General features: G+C 35.4%; 3 protein-coding genes across 3 annotated transcripts; 1 reads left to right on the top strand and 2 right to left on the bottom strand.

Annotated features, from left to right (window-relative positions):
- Window positions 1,518-5,899, top strand: LOC104702415 (AT-rich interactive domain-containing protein 5-like). Its single transcript, XM_010418269.2, has 14 exons — window positions 1,518-1,716; window positions 1,951-2,401; window positions 2,550-2,683; window positions 2,767-2,806; window positions 3,162-3,214; window positions 3,307-3,352; window positions 3,636-3,728; window positions 4,111-4,233; window positions 4,328-4,376; window positions 4,462-4,525; window positions 4,811-4,877; window positions 5,009-5,059; window positions 5,371-5,463; window positions 5,550-5,899. The coding sequence occupies exons 2-14, from the start codon at window positions 1,967-1,969 to the stop codon at window positions 5,643-5,645; spliced, it is 1,344 nt and encodes a 447-aa protein (XP_010416571.1). The 5' UTR covers window positions 1,518-1,716; window positions 1,951-1,966; the 3' UTR covers window positions 5,646-5,899.
- Window positions 7,954-9,400, bottom strand: LOC104702414 (AT-hook motif nuclear-localized protein 29-like). Its single transcript, XM_010418268.2, has one exon. It carries the CDS (start codon window positions 9,001-9,003, stop codon window positions 8,101-8,103), a length of 903 nt encoding a protein of 300 aa, XP_010416570.1. The 5' UTR covers window positions 9,004-9,400; the 3' UTR covers window positions 7,954-8,100.
- On the bottom strand, window positions 15,782-18,506 carry LOC104702412 (3-hydroxy-3-methylglutaryl-coenzyme A reductase 1). Its single transcript, XM_010418267.2, has 4 exons — window positions 17,420-18,506; window positions 16,995-17,176; window positions 16,540-16,886; window positions 15,782-16,451 (listed from the first exon to the last, which is right to left on the bottom strand). The coding sequence occupies exons 1-4, from the start codon at window positions 18,409-18,411 to the stop codon at window positions 16,188-16,190; spliced, it is 1,785 nt and encodes a 594-aa protein (XP_010416569.1). The 5' UTR covers window positions 18,412-18,506; the 3' UTR covers window positions 15,782-16,187.

Raw genomic sequence — 19,719 nt, 5'->3', positions numbered from 1 at the left:
CATTTACTTCATAACATTTTAAAAGTTTTTTGACAGATTTGCATGTAGCTGTGTATAACCACCATAAAATATATGCTGGCCGGGACCTAAATAAGTAGTTGCGTTGCGTACCAGATAATTGAATGTTAATGATAACGAGAAAAAATATGCTGTGTACAAGCACAACCACAAAATTCAATGCAAGAAATAAATGTTAGCTACTTTTGAAACAGTCGAATATAAATGTCCTATTGAAATTAAAATAATCATATCCTACTACACAAAAATGTAAGTTGCTTTCCTGGTTACTTACTTGTAATATACCAAACAAAAGAAAGATTAACTTCAAAAGTTCTAATTAATAGTAGTTCGGATGATTCTGTATGAATGAATTCAACACATAGTCTACATTTATATCAAAGCAAACCATAATTTTAATATAATGATTGTAGTAGACAATTCTACTAAAGTAGTAAACCCCAAGACCATGTGATTCATACATCCAAGGGTAATAATGAAGGATCTTGTCACCCTCGCCCCAACATAAATCTGGACCCTAGCTCGGGCAATTTTTTTTTTTTAAATAACCTTTTTTTTTACTTACATTTCTTTTGAGATATTTTTTGAAATTTTGATTGAAACATGGACCACTTTATAGACGAGATTTTGACTAATTTTAAAATAATACTAGTGTTTAGAAAATTTTGGATCAGTTTACATTTATTTATTTATAATAAATATGATAAATAAATATGGATTTTTTCTTATGTATATTAGTCTCTTTGTCTACATCTCTTAGGTTCGTAAAAAATTGCAATACCAACATTTGTTATGAACTCTGACCTTACCAAGCAGTTGTAGCTAGTAATTTGTTGTAATAGTGAGTTGCAACAATAGAATAAAAACCATGTGACTTGATTAATCCTATAATATAAACTATTTTCAGGAAAATCAATACCTTTTTTAACCACAAGAGCCTCGTGAAGATGTAGTTCTTGAAGATATCTTTATGTCTTTAATAACAACACAAAAGATACCTCTCGATACGAAACGGTCTACTCATTTTAATACACGTGCCATATATTCAGAAATTCTGATTTGTACTAGTATTGGAGATGTAGGGCATCATAATTCATGAAGTGGTCTTTTCTTTTCTTTTGGATCCACATCAATTCAATTAAGTTTTCAATCATTTGAAACTTTGATAAGTAAGTACTAAGTACTAGTAGTGAAAACATCATCATCTACGTAGTGGTAAAGCTAACCACGTAAATTTTATTTACGCTAATCTTCTAATCAAGATACATAAGTTGTCTTCTTTTTGTTTTTGTTTTGTACCTAGATTTTTTTTTTTTTTTTCATAACAGACCTTATGTTAAGCCCATATTTGAAAGTAATGGGCTTTAATCATTTACATGGGCCGTGAAGGTTCAACTTCCTGAGATATCATTTCCTAATAAAACTACCTTTTAAAATATATATTTCCTTTAATTAATTAACCATTTATGCTAAAAAAATCATTTATTGTTGTTTATGATGAATTGATTCTGTTTAATCTTTTTTTTTTTTCTTTGTTTTAAACCAATCCGTAGAATTTGATCTGCGCCTTTCTCTCCGTTAGATTTTTGATAATTCTGGCTCCTTTTACTCCGCCGGCGTTCTTCAATTTCTCCGGCTACTAACTAACCCTAACCCTACACTCCACCGTCACCGGCGTCGTCTTCGTTTGCGGAGCCGGTAAACTTTTCAATTGGATTTTATTGCACTCTTAGCGCTGCTTTCGATTCCTTTTTGTTTCCGTCAGTTTGAATCAGAGCGGATTATGCGTTCGAATTCTCGATTACATGCTTCTTGCATTCTCCGGGAGTTATCTATCGATATTGTTTTTTTGAATTAGTTATGAATTTCTGGATTGATCGTAATCTTAAGGATTTTGAATTCATCGTTCTTGTTTGTGATTCTATATCCTAGAGAAAGAAGCTTTTTGATGGCGGAAACGGACATGCAAGAGCAAGATGTGCCGTCTGGTGCTGGTGCTGATGCTGATGCTACTCCTGTTGATCCCAAAGCCGTAGAGGTGGTGTTGGAGGAGCGTTTAGAACAAGAGAAAGACCAAAACTCTATTGAAAAACCTAAGTCCCCTGTTCCTGAGGATACGACTCTTACTTTGGAAAGTGATGTTCATCTATCTGATGCTCCCGTTACTAATCAGACTGAGGCTAATGAGGAGGTAGGTGGCCAGGACATTGTTGATGGAAAGAATGGTGATGTTGATCAGTCTGGAAAGAAGATTACAGATGAAGGCGGACAAGAGGAGACAAAACTCGGGGAATCTACTTCTCTCAAGGGGGAACCGTCGAGCCCTCATGTTGCTGATGAAAGTGTTAAGAAGTGGAAGACATGGTTGCTAAGTGATTCTGAGGTAATGAGAGCAGTTTTCTTTCACATTTGAGACAATTGACCTGCCTGCATCTGCATTAACCGTTGAATATCATTGTTTTGATATCTAAGGGAAAAGAGATTTGTGGTCAGCTGTGGCTGTTTCATTACAAGTTCACGTTTTTCTGCAGGCCAGGGATGTTCATGAAGCAGGGACACCAGTGGATCAAGAGGCGTTTATTAAAGAAGTGGAGGCCTTCCACAAGGAGAATCTCCTGGAATTTAAAGCCCCTAAGTTTTATGGACAGCCCTTAAATTGTCTCAAGTAAGTTGCTTTAATTTCTTGGGAAATATCTTATTTCTGGTTATTTTCTTGTTTTACATCTGCATGTTTACTTTGCAATGTAGGCTATGGAGGGCCGTCATCAAGTTAGGTGGCTACGATGTGGTAATTATCTACTTTCGAACTTTAAGATTTATGTTTACTAAGATCTTCTCCCTCCTCTCCCCATTTAGTAGGTTAAAAATCTTCTACATTATTACATACGAGTCATGATCTATAACTATAGTAAGGTAGAAATTTTGGTTTTTAGCTAATGAATGAGAAGATGATTTTAAGACCAATGAATAGCTTCCGGGAAGAATTAAAGTCAACGCAGTTATCTGTTAATTATGTTAGGTCTGTGTTTTGGGAACTGAATTTGCTTAGTGTCATCTGCTATGCTTGAGAATTTTATACCCAAATTTAGCTCTAGTTGGGTGAAACTATTCTAAATTCCTCTGATTTTCATTTTCTTACACAGGTTACCACATCTAAGCTATGGCGGCAAGTTGGAGAATCCTTCCATCCTCCGAAGTATGACTGGTTTTGTTCTCAAACTCCTCAACCAATTCCGTCTTTTGTGTGAAATTGACTTTCCACTTTTTTTTTGTTTCATTATCATTCAGAACATGCACTACAGTCTCTTGGACATTCCGCATTTTCTATGAAAAGGTGAATTTCATTTCTTATAAGTTTTTCTATGAAAAGGTGAATTTCATTTCTTATAAGTACCGAATATACATCGATATTAATGAGTTTGTACTTGTTTAGTTCATTTCATACATGTTCAATCCAAACAATCTCCTTGTGCTCCTTTTTCGGGAATGTGTCTGAGACTAGCTAGCCTTTTAACAGTTTACTTGGACTAACTCCTTTGGAACATTGACTCTGGTTGATTTTTATCTTATCAAGATGAAGAAACTTCATAATTTGTATTCTTACTTTCCAATTGCAGGCACTTTTGGAGTATGAGAAGCATTTAAGGCAAAATGGTGAGCTTAACCTTCCTGGTTCAGCATTTCTTCCGTCTGCGAGCCTTGAAAAGGAGGTTAGAATATCTATGAATTTGTGTGATTTTTATGCTTGTGGGTAGGTGGGTAGGTGAACACTTTGAGAGGAGGTCGATTTAAAGATAGGTAAAAATGCTTTTTTAATTAGATGATGTGAAAGCTCTGCAGTTCTTTTTTAGAATGATTAGATGCAAAGGGGAGTTTCGGGCATGCGTAATATCAGCTAAGCATGTTGAGTACAACTCTCTGTAATCGGATTGAATTAAGCTGTACCGTTTTTGTGTCAAATGGGAAGCATAAGAACTATTATGTACACAACCCAGATAATTACCAATATAAAGCTCCCAGAAAGGCTGAAACAGAAATTTAAAATTTACAAACCTCCCCTTTCTCTCATTGATATAAGGGCACCTTATGTAGGCAACTAGCCATCAAGGTTCAGGGTCAGGTAGAGCACGAAGAGATGCTGCAGCTCGTGCTATGCAAGGTTGGCATTCTCAGCGCCATCTTGGATCTGGGGAGGTTACTGAGCCTATTGTTAAGGTTTCTAGTTCGACCTTACCACGCTTCATGGTTCACCAATCACCATGCACAACTTACGCTTAAACATGATGCTGTTTGTACGTTTTCTTTTCAGGATAAAGGCTTGAATTCAACCCCAAAGCAAAAGAACCTCAAAAACATTGGTATTATTCCCTAAGGAGTGGCTATTGTTCTCCATGATCTACAAAATGATTACCTAACGCCACCGTGTTTAATTGTTCTTGTCAGGTTTGCAGAAACATAAAACACCTACTGGCGCGGATGTTGTTTTTACACATGAATCAGACAGACAGTTACGAAAGCTAACCATCTCCTGTGTTTTTTGTCTCTCTTATGCAAGATTTCTTTACCATGTGCAATTACAGATAGTCTTATTAATTGTGAAAAGCCTGTTTCATCGTCAAATGTGTGGTCTTTGGTGGATCACAAGCACTGTTTTGTGTGTGGTAGTTGTAAGAACTACCATTCCATATATATCGTAGGAGATTAAATGAATACAGAGAATTTTGTGACCTGTCGTTTCCTTTCATATATCTAATCAAAGCAAAATATTAACAGTATGGTTTTGGCTTGATAGGTCAACTGCCGAGGTTATAGATGTTGGACCCCCAGCAGACTGGGTGAAGATAAATGTCAGAGAAACTGTGAGTACCTCTGCCGCTTCCCCTCTCAGTATAACCAAAGTCAAAACCAAGACTGCCTGAAAATGCACTCTGGCTCTTTGTTCTGAATCCGAAATCTTACCAAAAAATTGTTTTGTTATCTTTATTTACAGAAAGACTGCTTTGAGATATTTGCCCTGGTACCTGGACTTCTTCGTGAAGAGGTGAGATTTTGTCCTTGGAATTCAATCTCTTAATCTTCTTTGATCAGCGTTTCATCACTGGCTCTTTTTCTTTAATGCAAAGAGTCTCGCCGAGGTTTGTTAGGTACCAAAGCAGTTTATATATGCTGTTTACTACGAGATAGATGTGAGTAGTAGATTAGTTTGGGAGGATTTAAGTAGACATAGATTTGTTTGGGAGGTTTTAAGTAGACAGATACTGGATTCTAATCTCGAAGAACACCATTTTTGTTAGCTGATGATCTTTGTACACGGAATTTAGGTACTCAACAAAAGTTACTTTCTTCTTTCAGGTCCGCGTTCAATCAGATCCTGCAGGGCGGCTAGTTATAGCAGGCCAACCTGAGCAGCTGGACAATCCTTGGGGAATAACACCCTTCAAAAAGGTTAGCATCTTACACAGTCCAAATAGAGCCATGTTTGCTAAATGAAGGATCGTCTCCATTTGATTTTTGGTTTTGGTTTTGGTAAGGTTGTGAACTTTCCAGCAAGAATAGATCCGCTGCACACGTCAGCGGTTGTGAGCCTGCACGGTCGACTGTTTGTGCGAGTCCCATTTGAGCAATGACCAGTCTCATCACAAGAGAGCCCCGTTCTTTAGTTGTTTATTCGGTGAATTCGACGACAACTTTGGTGCTTATAGGAATTCGTTTGTATCAGTATTAAAGACATTAGCAAACGTGATAGTTTGACTTTAACTTGAATTCTGAATATTACGTAAAGTAGGGAAACGAACGTGTTCCATTGATGTGAGTAGGAGAGCTGCTCCCTGATACTTAGGAAGGTTATGGTTTTCAGATTATTTGTTGTTTTTATAGGATATGCTGATGATCATACATTATATTTCCAGAAAAAAAATTGAAATTTTGATTTTTTTCCTCTTCTTATTTCAGTTTTGTTTTTTACGTAAAGAAAAACTTGCAAATTTTTTAGTTTTCAAGTTTTAAGATTTTAAGATTTTGCTTCGATCATCACCATCCGATCAATTTAGGTGTTTAGAATTAGGTCTATCGTAGAGTACTGAAGTTTAGTGGGCTGGAAGTTTTGGGCTTGAGTTTTTAATGGCTGAAAATCACAAAATGTTACGGAGTTACCGTCCCTCATCTCATAAGTATGTTTAGTCATGTAAAAATGTGAGTTTAATAAATACTTATAAATTGTTATTACCACAATTATATAGAAACATTGATTTCAGATATATAAATTGTGGTAATAATAATTAACAATAAATTATCTTATAATATTCAATAATAAAATATTTCATCATGCAACCATTGTTTCAACCCATAAATCAAGATCCAGACTAATCTTTAGCATTTATATGTTAAAATATGATATTTACTATCTACATATACGTTTACCATAGTGAAATTGTTATAGAAGAATTCAAACCATGATCCTTCAAGTCACATTTTTGTTTCAAGCTTTATGGCCTAGCATAGTATTAGTGTCGATATCTAAGAACAATATTTTCTGTTAGATTTCCCTCGAAAAAAAAATCTATATATGATTATATGAATCCAGTCATAATTAATTGATTTAATTCATATTAGGCATACCTTTGCATCAACGTTTACTTATCAGCGTACTAGTAAACACAGAATGAAGAAGATACATCTTCACCCAATTGTTTGCTCACTTGCATGTAAGGCACATGACATGAGCACATGGAAATCCTCAAAAGATAAAGTCTTAATGCATGTATCGAAAAGTCCCAAAGTACATTACCCTTTATTCTCTTTACATAGTTCAGGCCCTAAAAAGTCTTAATGTATAATGAATCTTTCATAAAAATAAAACCACCTCTCATTCTCATCTTATAACAAGTAAACCTGAAATTTCTCAAATTCTTATGTATAAAAAGTTGTCACCCGTTTTCCCTTAGCAGCTCATTGGAGATCTATTTCACCTCAAAATTATTTTGGACATGCATTGGTCATGTACAAACTTTTCCTTTAACTTGATTTTTTAATATAAGTTATATGTTTTCAAATTATCCATACATATCTTCCCTAGGGACTTGATGCATTCCTCATTTTCACACATTTTTGTCTTGGTACTCAACACCCACTTGGCTATATATATATGTTGATCATGTAGAGCTTCCTAATCTTCTAAAGGGAAACTGATGAAACTTTGAGCCAAATGCTTTTCATGTCTTGGTTTTGGCTGGACATGTACTGTTCTCGTGTTTACGCCTTTAATCGGTCATTGTAACCGTCGAAAATCATGTTTACACTATTGTAACGGACGAATATATTCTTCTTCTAAAAATCGACAAAAATATAGTATTTCGTTTATCGTCGTAACCGCTATTTTAAAAACATACATATAATTCTAAAATGTTGTTTACTTTTTTTGTAAAATTCTAAAACGTTCTTTTCGTGATTCGTTGATAGAATCGAAGAAAGATTCTTATCAATCTCATCGAAGGACAAAGAAAGCACTTGGTTAAAACATATATCAGTAAAATCAGATTCCATGAATAAACATGATATTCAATCTTGAGGGTTTCCATATCATAAAAATCTTGAGGATTTCATGTATGGTATAATATATAATTGAATGAAAAAGGAACCAGATTTTTGATTTGTTGGTTGATATACATAGTAACATAGATTAAGTGTTTAACTTTTCATACCTACCCCAAAAAGGGATTATACACATACCATAACACATACTGAATCACTCTATTGTTATCAAACTACGAATGAAGGTAACCAAGTGACATAATGAAATTGGCTTCTAAAAACATTATTTATTGTGAAGTCAAGCATATAACAAATTAATATATATGGTACAGCACGAAACCCTGGTGATTAAAATAAGAAGAGAAAATGCAGATGGAGATGTATAAACCTGAAGACGAATTCAAATATTTCAAATATGATCAACTATATTAAAACCAAACGAACCTCAAATTATCAAGAAGAAGTTGTTACCATAGAATGATTTTTTTTTTTTTTTTTTATTATGAAAAATGAAATTTGGTTACAGCTATGTTACGGACATAATTTTCAATTCTAAAAAGGTGGTCTTGGAGCGGCTGCGGCTCCCCAACCAAGCACATGAGGATCACCGGCAAACTGATCATAACCACTCATGTTACCTCTTAACTGTCCTTGACCAGCTCCAGACGGTGGTGAAGATGCCGACGTGGCCTGCGGTGGACCACCACCTCCTGCTCCACTACCTCCCTCTCCAACTTCTCCTCCTCCGCCTTCTCCTCCTTCATCCTCAAGCGGAAGCCGTTCGAAAGTTGCATTAGAGAACGATGCAGCCGTTAGTACCACTGGACCCGAAGCCACAAGCGGAGACACCGCGTATCCTCCGACCACCTGACCTTGTGTGCCGGCAAGAAAGACAGAAAGACCACCGGATCCTGGGGGCGCAGGCGGTGGCAACACCGTACCAGTGATGGAAAGCACCTCAAACCTTCCATGTAAAGAAACAACACCTCCGGCTCCACCATTAGTCGCATGAGCCGTTGCCGGCTGACGGATGCTGACGTTAGCTACCGTGCCGTTACCACTGAGAATGGAGACACCTTTTCCTCCCCGGCGAGCGTAAGTGTTAACGCACTCAATTATGTCGGCTCCAGATGAGATTTCAAGAACATGAGATCTAAGCACGTTGGGGCTATCTCTTGTCACTATCACCGGTGGCTTCGGCTTGTTCTTAGATCCCGGAGGACGCCCACGTGGACGCTTCCCAGGAGTTGAACTCGAGGTAACCGGGTCGGAACCTGGATCCTTGTTGGAGTCAGATTCATCATCTGATTGTTGTTGCTGAGGCTCAGGTTGAGGTTGAGGTTGAGGCAGAGGGTGGAGATGAGGCTGAGGTTGAAGTTGGTGATGAAGGTCAGGTCTGAAGAGGTTGTGAAAGTATCTAGAATTTCCTCCGGTTTGATCGTAACCACCGTCCATGGCCGCCGCAGCTACTGGGTCTTGTTCTTGTGGCTCATATATAAAGATATTGTGAGGGTGGGGAGATGATTCATATAAGAGAAGCTTTGAGATCCATTGGAGAAGTCAAATTTCAGGGTGTGAGGAGCCAATAGCTTGAGTTGATCGGTTACACAAGCCGACAAAAACAGAGCAAAGAGACACAAATCAAAAAGGTTATACTTGTGTGTTAAACCCTAACTCGCTTTAGGGCAAAAGAGAGAAGAGATTCCTTCACCCGAAGACGGTGTCGTGTTAAATGATGTGAACAGAAATTTCGAGAAGCTTCAAATTAATTCATGTGCTGAGACTGAGAGTGAGTTGTGTGTGAGAGTACTCTGCAATACTTTTCTTGAACGATGAAAGCGAAAAAAAAAATTAAATTTTTAGATAAAAACCATTCCTTTCACATTTTTCATATAAATAAATATATCTAAAACGCACAGTGGTATATTAATATACTATTATGTACGCATAATTGGATATTAATAATTTACTTGAAATTAAATAAGATATTTATAATACGTACACAAGGTTTCGAGTTTTCTTTTCTGGATATAATCGTTTCCTTTTTTTTTTTGGCTTATAGTTTCAAACTGGAGAAAATAAATGAAAGCTTATATGCCTTAAAGCTTTTTAAAAAAGGAAATTAAGAAAAAGTTTTCTATTATAAACGCCAAAGATAATGTGAATAGAGAGGATTGAAGAAACATGCTGATATATTTAATTGTTTGGAAAAAATAATATAATAACCAAACATGAGGACTAAATATAAATTATATGTAATAATATTTGTTTTAAAAATATACTGTATGTATCAATCTTTTTTTTTTTTTTTTGCATAATGATGTAATAAATGACAAAACAATGTAAAATGGAAGCGTAACTAAAATGTTAGCTATGAATCCAATTGCGTTGAAGCGTGTGCATGTAACGCCTTGTATTATTAATTTCAACATCTTTTGAAACCTTATCTATTTTTCTTCAAAAAAAAATAATTTTAATGTGAAAATTGTACATCGGAAATTTGAATGAACTAACACTAGCTAGTATATCGAAGAGTTACATTTATTATCAATTAATATTTAAATTGTACATCGGAAATTTGAAGGAACTAACGTAGAAGAAAATAATACGTGTTCTTTTGTCAAGGAATGAAAGTTCATTTTGACCTCTGCTCAATATTTTTGATAGAAAGTGTAATCTAACTCTCTCGTTCTCAAATATATTGCAAAGATGATAGCACCACTTGCATTAACAGATTTGAGCTATTAGAAAACTATTGCTAACCATAATTGCTTTCAACGTTTCAGAATACTTATAATTGTTTAACCGTACCTTAGTTGATTAATTAATAGCATTTTTTCTTTCTTTTCTTTTCTTAATTTGCTCGCATATTCCCTCTTCTATGCTATTGCTAGGCACTAGCGTACTACTCGATCTTGGTGGTTCCAAGCTATTAAAGAAATTGAAATTCTTACCAAAGTTCCCCACTTGTTTAATGGGTAATGTTATTAATCCACTTTTACTGTAATATAAGGGGGCGGACATAACTAAGAATAATTTATGATTAGTTGATAAGAACGAATAATTAACTACTAGTATAACTTTTTCTTCGTATACTAAATGAATCTTAAGTGTATAGAAATTGTATTTTACAGCCAACTCATAAATAGTTGTTTAATGTTTGCATATCTATAAGCATTTCTCTGCGTAGCGTACACTAAATTTATATTCGATGATCGAAGCATGTTAATTGCTATTACTTTACAGTTTACACAGAAGGATTCATATGTGGAAGCTATAGAATATACTACAAATTAACGAACAATCAATAGGTACTGAAATGATCTAAGTAGATAGCAATCATAGAGCTTTTTAATATACCTGGAACCTCTTTCCGCAACCTAAATTCGAAAAAAAAAAAAAAAATCGAAGGCTAAGTGGCTAACTAACTGAAGATTTGACCAAACATAAGAACAAAAAAAAATGACGAGGACAGGTGAGAAATTGAACTATTGAGAATTGTTAAGATTTAACAAAGAAAGTCTAATTCAGTAATTTGTAAATTGAAAAATATGAAACAAGGAGAGTAAAGTATTTGAGAAAACTCTTTAAGGTATTATTTGTTTGTTGTTGTGTATATATATATCGGTACTTGTAGATATGAAAATGAGGATCTTGGGTCGAAAAAGAGTTGTTGTAAAGATGTGTGATTAGTATTTTGATGTTAGCACTGCACCTTTGAAAGCAGTCTCTTTAACGTGGATGCATGTGCCTCACGCAACCAAGTAGTCTCGATCAGAGCCGTTCACATTTACATGACCGGCGCAATCGGACGACTCATGACGTGGCGATGCAATCGCCAGTCTGCTTGATGCCTTGATCCACCCGTGCACGGAGCAAAAGTCACGTGCGGTCAAAATGTCAGAGCAGAAGGTGAGCTGTTGTGTACCACGTGGAAGCGGTCGGAAGCATCGGTACTTGGTCCACGTGTAGGTTTCCCCCAATTTATCTTACTACAATACTACACCACACACACATACACACAGGTATTAAATACCTCGAGTTACGTTTCTCTAAAATTGAAAAATAATTATCAAATTTCTCATATTCAACCCTTGACGATCAATTACTTTTTTTCATGTTTTTTTTACTCCAATTTTTAAAAATCATAGCTTCTGGTGAAATACCGTAAGTATTAAATATTTCTACAATATAATTTATGATTTGCGACAATATTAATTATAGAAAACACACACAAACCAAAAAAAATGAAATCTACAACTAAAAAACTTACGATTACATGAAAAATCATATACACATGTAAAGATCGTACTAGCTAGGGAGTTGAGTTCTTTGTAATCAGGATCAGTTTTAAAATAAACTATTTTTAGAATAGTTATAATTTATATGGTAAGTTCGAATATGGCCGTATAGGTACTATTGATTGGGTCTCTATCAAATATATTTGAAAGTTACACTTGAAAATGATTGACTACATGCTTATAACATGATGCACGACATCAGCAAATTTCATTATAATACTAAAAAAATGCGATGTTAGTTTGAAATATATGAGAGTTGAGAATCGAGACCATAATTAACTAGAGTGGTCGAAACTCTTAAATTCGATACTATTATACCTGCTAAAATTGTTGACACTCGGAATTTTTAAATATAAGTTAGTCGTATGCATGATCTACTATCATGATATGTAATGTACATCATGGACTACAGCACTGTGACAAAAAAAATCATATATAATATATTGTAATCAATAATAATACACGGTGAAACCAAACATGTGACCTTTGAATGGACCGAATATAGTATAATCGTTGGATTGGACCTCAAGTTGCATAATGCACTGCATTGTGTTAGTATAGTAGTAACTAGTAAAGTACTAGGAATTCACACCCATACAATATTGAATTCGTTTCCATCCTTATTCTACATGCGGCATATAACGATTAATTATATATTGAACTGAGAACATCTCAGGGCCCATACATATATACTTTCGAGTTTCGACGTCGGTCCATGTATTGTTATTTCTTATTACAAGTTCTACCAAGTAATAGTGATATATACCAAATAAACAAAGAAAAAATGTTTGACCAATAGGGATGAATCTAAAACTTGGGAGTCCATGAATAATAACTAGCTGCAAATACATACTAAATATTTATAGACTGTATACTTTAAAATAATCAAAAGCAGAATGTAATTAGTTTCCAACAATCCTGTGGAGAGACTAAGTGACAAATCATTTTAAACTGTTGACAAACGAGGCTGCTCATCATAATCATTGACTATTATATATAACTTTGAAAAGAAAAAAAAAAGTTAGTAAAAAAAACGATGATTACGGGACAACATATTTAACAAATTATTTTTCTCAATTTGAGATATCTAGCTTTGGCGACTTATTATCTGCCACTAAACCCAGTAACCCCATCCACCAATTATCATGTCTTTTTCATTATTATTTTATCAGCTTTAATGCCGAAAAAGATGACAAAACCAAAACTAAAGTTCGTTCCAATTTTAGTGCCTTTTCCAAATGTGTTATGAACCTATCTTTTTCATTTTTTTTTTCTTTCTATTTGAACAATCATCATGAACGATGAAGTAAACAAAAAAAGCCTAAAGACAACCAAAAATAATTCTTAACTAAAAATCTATATTGAAATATTTGGTTTACAAACCTTTTTTGAAAGAAAATGTTAAGTTCAAATGCCAATGATAACAAAAATTTGATTCTGTTTACAGAATTTAAATAGTGAACCAATTTGGAATGTAAGTTGAAGTCTTGAAGAGAGTAAAGTTAGAATATTTTCAATCAAAAAGGTAGGCATGGGCGTTCGGATATCGGATCGGATTTTTTGGATTTTGAATTTTTTGGATATTGACTATAACATCCATTCGAATATTTATAAAATTCGATTTGGTTTCGGTTCGGATAATTTGGATTTCGGATCGGTTCGGATATGATTGTCGATAATTAAAATTAAACCGAAAGTTATTGGACAATGTTTTATTCAATACTTTTTAATATTATTGTACCCAAATAACCATACTAATGGAGTTTGAAAACAAAAACAAAAAAATAAAAATTAAGTAAAATAACAATGTTCTCGTAGAACCATACAAATACATAAAAAAAAATTAGACATATCTATCGGAATATCATACTATTTCTTATATGTTCGGTTATGTTCGGATATCTATTAGATATCGGTTCGGATCAGATAATATCCGATATCCAAAATAATAAAAACCAAGAACCGATCGATTATTTTCTTAATATCGGTTCGGTTTTAATCCGCTTATTTCGGTTCGAATTTTCGGATTTGGATTTTGAGTGGGGTATTCAACTTGATGTTTTAAGGATTTGGTTGGATTTTAATATTTTAGAATTTTGAAAGATTTAGTAAGTTTTTAGGAGATTTGATTGTGTTTTAGAGTTTTTCTATTTTAAGAAAAGAAAATGAAATATGATTCCATGAGATTTGACTATTAAACTTTGGGTGATTTTATAATATTTTACAACACAATACCAAAAGAAAATCAGATCAATAGTTGGAGCTATGTCCTCAGTTCATGTAAAACTTAAACCCAGAAACTGATCAATAGTTGGATCAATGGTGATGTTTTTTTTTTTTGTGTCCAAATAATAATCTGATCGAACTCTCCATNTGAGCTTAACCCAGAAACTGATCCAAACCAATAGAATTCATTATCCCTTTATTCTGCCTCTGGTGATGCTGCGGCAAACCCAAAAACCTTGACGGCTTAGGCTGAGACTGGTTGAGAAAGTGGCTGATGATTGGCGGGGGTTTTTGGCTTCAAGATCTTCAGTCTTTTTTTTTCTCTGAAATCTTTCAAAATTCCACCTCTATAGGTATGATTTTGATTGTCATACTTTTCAACTAAAAAACAAAAAAAAAGTTTCTTAAAATCATCTAAAGTAGCAAGTTTTAAAAAAGTTGTGATAAATTGAATAACAAAAGATTTCAAGTAGGTTTTTAAAATTACTGAATGAATAACAAGAAATTCTATATTATTTTAAAGAATTTTACATAAATCTTAATTGAATAACATAGGATTTAAGAAGATTTTAAAAAATACTCAATTGAATAACAAAGAATTTTAAGAATACTCAAAAATCAATCCTTTAGAATGTCAAACTCAGTACTCCTCTTTATGTCCAGGCCTACAAAAAGGGATGACATTTATGAAACTTATAACATAGAAATGAACAATAGTCAATAGGCGCAGATTACCGAAAATGGCTCGAGAAAGAGAAGAAAACGCCGACATGTCTACCTAAATTCATTATGGACTTTGTGGGTTATATGTATCTGGGCCAAAGCAGAGAGACCCACACGGATATGACAGTTTTACGCGGACAGGATGACGAGAACGAAACAAACGATTTTTGACGCCCATTAACTTGAAATTACTGTAACAATTTTTATCCGGAGTGGCCCAATAACACCAATTGGTTTTAGACTTTTAGTGTCAAACTCTGATCAAACCTTTTTGGTTTTTTATCTTATTTTTAATGTTGTAAGGTTTTCAACTGTTTAATTTATAATCGATTGGAATGTTTATTAAGTTTTCAAGTGTTTAAAATACCCCAAGAAACATAAAGTAGTCAATTCTTTTTTGATTTTTCCAAACACAAAGTAATATGCATATTTGAATTTTGATGGTGATACAACGAGCCAACGAGGAGTCTTGACACAAAATATATTAGGGTACAAGTTCTTAACACAAAGTCACAAACTACTATTTGTCAATATTTTAGACATTGTCGGACATCTACATGTAAGTGCTGGTTTGAATAATATGTGGCTAGCATATCCTTTTTTTTTTCTTTCAAAATGACGACCTATAGTTCTGTAATTTGAATCCCCCAATCATGCAAACATAAGTTCCAAAACCTATTGACACTCTTGACCTAGTATAGTGAATAAGATTATACTATTTCTTTCTCTCTTTTTCCATTAAAAATAGTACAAGTTGGAATAATTTTATTATCAGAAAATCTCAGGTGTAGACCCGAAGATGGTAGAGCATTATATAGGTGGAGTCTTAGTCTAAGTCTTCTGGTGACGAAGATCCGTATCTTCTTTACCAAGTACCAACAACTAGACAGAACGAGAGAGATGTCCCAACACAGCGAAATTTTATATATAGATGTATAAATTTAAAAATGATAGGAAACAAAACAGAGAAAAAATCTCAAAAATGTCTCCAAACGCAACTGCATACACAAATTTTTTTTCATATAGACCACTTCCTAACAAACAAAGACAAAGCTTAGACAAATCAAAGAGACACGAATTATCCATGAGAGAGAGAAAGAGGAGGGACTGTGAGAGAGAGAAAAGTGTGAAAATCTCTGTCTCTCTCACTCCTCCCCTCAATCCATAAACGAAAAAAAAAAACGAGATTCCAAGTCAAACAAACAAAACAAATAGATTTTTTTTTTTTTATTTAACAAAAGGAGGGGAGGGCACGCACATGCACATGGCTTAAATCTCTGTCTACCAGCGAGTTTTGAGTGAAATGAGTTGTGAAAAGCCTGCCTAGTTTTTGGATTCTTGTCTTTCTTTTAGAGTTTTGACCCAAGAGACATAGAGATGAATCAACGATCAAGTTGTTGTTGTCGTTGTCGTTGTCGTTGCTCCAGAGATGTCTCGGCTGGATCTGTTGTATTTCATGTGACTCCTCACTAGCTGTCCAGCTGCAATTGCTGACATTAGAGATAACTCTCCCGCTAATACTGCTCCTGCCACTATTGTTGCTAGCCTCCTTGAGTTCATCCCCGGCGCCTCTTTGCTCGCTCCTTTCACTCCGAGCAAGTTTAAACACGCTGATTGAGATGCAAGCTGTGTTCCTCCTCCCACTGTCCCCACCTGATTATCCAAACCCCCAAAACCAATATCAAATCTCTGGAAACTTTCTACGTGAGCTCAGAGAAACAGAGAGATCTGGTCAGTTTACCTCAATAGATGGCATAGTGACTGAAATATGGATATCTTTGCCGTCGTTAATAGCTTCCATCATGGTGATGCATTGAGAGCTCTCCACGTTTTGAGCTGGATCTTGTCCCGTAGCTATAAATACAGCAGATACTATGTTGCTGGCGTGAGCGTTAAATCCCCCTAGAGAGCCTGCAACAGCAGACCCAGCTAGGTTCTTGAGCATATTTAGCTCCACCAAAGCAGCCACGCTTGTTTTCAACACCTTGTTCACGATCTCTCCCCTGATTACTGCCTCGCAAACAACTGATTTGCCACGTCCCTCGATCCAGTTCACAGCCGCGGGTTTCTTGTCCGAACAGAAGTTACCTGAACAATCAAAGATAAAATCCAGAAGATAAGAATACGGTTCCTGGAATTTCACATGATAGCATCAAACAAAACACTACAGTTTAGAATACAGAGAAGGAAACTCACCAGAGATACCAATAACATCCATGTCAGGAAAATCATCGGTAAGGTATTCAAGAACATTCTGCACACCTTTGGATACCATATTCATCCCCATAGCATCACCAGTGCTACAACTGAACCTTACATAAGCATTCTTCCCGGCGATTGTACATTTAATATTTTGCAATCTTGCAAATCTACTCGACCTGCATCCATAGAAAAAAAAATCACTGTGGGAGTCAGTAAATCTTCCTTACAAAATTTTCAATCACAAAATCAAATCACTCCACAAAAAGTGTTCACAACATAAAATTTGTTTGTAAAAAGCTTTCCTATCAAAACCTAGTCTCTATAGAAGATTTGAACAAGTCTCCCACCAGAGGACACATCAAACGCATTTAAAAAAAAAGTCAACAAAAATCAAATCAAACGGGAAACTTTTATCGGACCTGTTGAAAACAACGGCCAAAGTGTCGAAATTCTCAGGACTCTCCAAGAAAAACTTAAGCTCCGAAGCTCGTCTAGCCGAGGCGAACCGAACAACAGGCGCTCGAGTCATACCATCCTTAAGAACGGTGCTAGTGGCACCACCAGAGATATACATAGCCTTGCAGCCTCTGTTAGTGCTGGCAACCAAACAACCTTCAGTTGTAGCCATAGGAACAGAGTACTCATAACCATCAAGCAACAACGGACCAGCGATCCCAACAGGAATCTGAATGTAACCAACAGGCATCTCACAGCATTGCCCCAATATCGATTCGTAATCGAATCCATCCAACGGTAATCCTTCAAGAGATCTCCCGGTGACTCTCTGCAACGCCTCACGCCGAATCGACGCAGCTCTTTTACAATCCCCAAGACGAGATTCGAGCGAGTACGATGGGATCACACCGTCGAGAACAGATTTCACAATCTCCTCGTCTTCCTCAGGGAGCGACTCGGTAACGATTGGTTCGGGGGGAGGCAATTTGGTAACGTTGACGATCGGAGCCGGTGGGGAGCATGTGACGAGGCGGTGGTCGTCTTCGTCGATGGAATCGGCGAGATCCCAAGCGTCACCGGAAGCGCGTGAGATAAAGGACTGGACAAAGTCAATACCAAAAAACCCTAAGAGATAGATGAAAGAAGCGATGAGAGCGATAATGGCACCGAGCTCCGTGATAGTGACGACGTGGAGAGGGGTGTTGTAACGGATCTTGTCACGCCACCGGTGGAGGAGGTAATAAGCGACGGAGAAGAAGAGCGTGAAGAAGACGGCGTTGGTGAGGTAGAGAGGGAGAGGGAGCGCATCGGAGGCTTTCGGTGGGGGAGCGATTGATCGAAGGCGATCGTCGTCGGAAGAGCGGGTTGGTTGATATGAAGGATAAGATCCGTTGGGAGTCTTGTTGGTGTTGTTGACCGATGGTGGTGGTTTAGGAGGCCTCCGTCGGATATCCATTGGAGGGAATCTCCAAAGGAGAGAGAGAGAGAGAGAGAGAGAGAGAGAGAGAGAGAGAGATTGTGGTGAGGTGGCGTGATAAGTGTGAAGGAGAGATTAACAAAGTTTTATAGGACTTGTCTGTTGGGGACCAGCTCGCTTTTTCCTACAAATCTTTATTTTATTTGCTTCATTTTTTAATTTATTGCAATTAATTTTTAGAAATTTCGTATTGAATAGTATTTCCAAATAGCATAGTTATCGTATATATAATCTATATTTTATGCATGCATGATTAGGCAGCAAAGACTAATGGTCGTAACTGATACTTGATTCATGTCCATATACATTATGATAACTGCAGAGAGAAGTATAATATTAGTTAACCAAATAGAGTATTATTGTATAACGTTTAGGAGAAAATACAGTTTACAGTTCAAATCCTTTAACGATATGATAATTTTTTCTGCATATATGTAAAATTTTATATTCATAAAAAAGACTGTGTATACGTACAATGAGTGCTTCATGAAAACCAAAGTTTTGTAACTTCAGAGAAATAATACGACTTGAGTGAAATTTAGTTGCTATGGGTTTAAAATTAGTAGGGTAATTAAGCCTCCATAATTCGATGATAATTGTGCTTAGCGCCGAACTCTAACACTCTTGTCAATTATCCCCGTGAGCTTTGAGGACGATGCCTTGCTTTAACTATCTAACGATCAACACGATTCATTACAAATGAAACAAACAAAAAAAATGTTAACAGGAACAGTTTACGCATTTATCAAACACAATTACTAGTTTACTATCATTCATTCATTTGGTAGCGTTGATATAATATACAACATTACTAAAACAAAACTAAAAATCTTTAGAGAAAAGAAAAATTTAGCGTGAAAATCCCGAAGAAAGAGAGAATCAAATCTAAAAAGAAAGAGACCTTTTTCACGAAAGAAACATTGAATCCCTTAGAGGCAACCTTTTTTTTAATATAGATGATTGATTTGGTTCATATAATATACATAATACTCCTTATAACGAGTTTCACGTTATAAAATAAAAATAATATACGCTAAGATCAAGACAAACCGTCTATGTTAACAACTTTGTTTTGTCAACTAAAATCAATAAGATCCAAATTTCAGTTAGCGTACAACATTATTCAATTTTATATCTAAACGTGAAGTTTTAAATTTTATCCCAGTAGAAAATGTTATCACACGAAATGTTTTTAAAAACATATGTAAATGATCGTTACTACTTACTAGCAAGTAGCTGACAACGAGATACTCGTTAGAATTATAAAAATTAGTATCAATAATACAA

Source organism: Camelina sativa, chromosome 7 (genome assembly GCF_000633955.1).
Source record: "Camelina sativa cultivar DH55 chromosome 7, Cs, whole genome shotgun sequence".
In the NCBI taxonomy this organism is placed as follows: Eukaryota; Viridiplantae; Streptophyta; class Magnoliopsida; order Brassicales; family Brassicaceae; genus Camelina; species Camelina sativa.
This window is presented reverse-complemented; position numbering and strand designations above follow the sequence as displayed.

What these genes read in the sequence shown, in the direction of transcription:
- LOC104702412 (XM_010418267.2), bottom strand. Translation starts at nt 18,411, where the DNA reads ATGGATATCCGACGGAGGCCTCCTAAACCACCACCATCGGTCAACAAC. An exon ending in TTGGCCGTTGTTTTCAACAG is followed by an intron (nt 17,177 to 17,419) that starts GTCCGATAAAAG and finishes CTATGGATGCAG; the next exon opens with GTCGAGTAGATTTGCAAGAT. An exon ending in GGATGTTATTGGTATCTCTG is followed by an intron (nt 16,887 to 16,994) that starts GTGAGTTTCCTT and finishes TTGATTGTTCAG; the next exon opens with GTAACTTCTGTTCGGACAAG.
- LOC104702415 (XM_010418269.2), top strand. Translation starts at nt 1,967, where the DNA reads ATGGCGGAAACGGACATGCAAGAGCAAGATGTGCCGTCTGGTGCTGGT. An exon ending in TCCGCATTTTCTATGAAAAG is followed by an intron (nt 3,353 to 3,635) that starts GTGAATTTCATT and finishes TTCCAATTGCAG; the next exon opens with GCACTTTTGGAGTATGAGAA. An exon ending in CTGGACTTCTTCGTGAAGAG is followed by an intron (nt 5,060 to 5,370) that starts GTGAGATTTTGT and finishes TTCTTCTTTCAG; the next exon opens with GTCCGCGTTCAATCAGATCC.
- LOC104702414 (XM_010418268.2), bottom strand. Translation starts at nt 9,003, where the DNA reads ATGGACGGTGGTTACGATCAAACCGGAGGAAATTCTAGATACTTTCAC.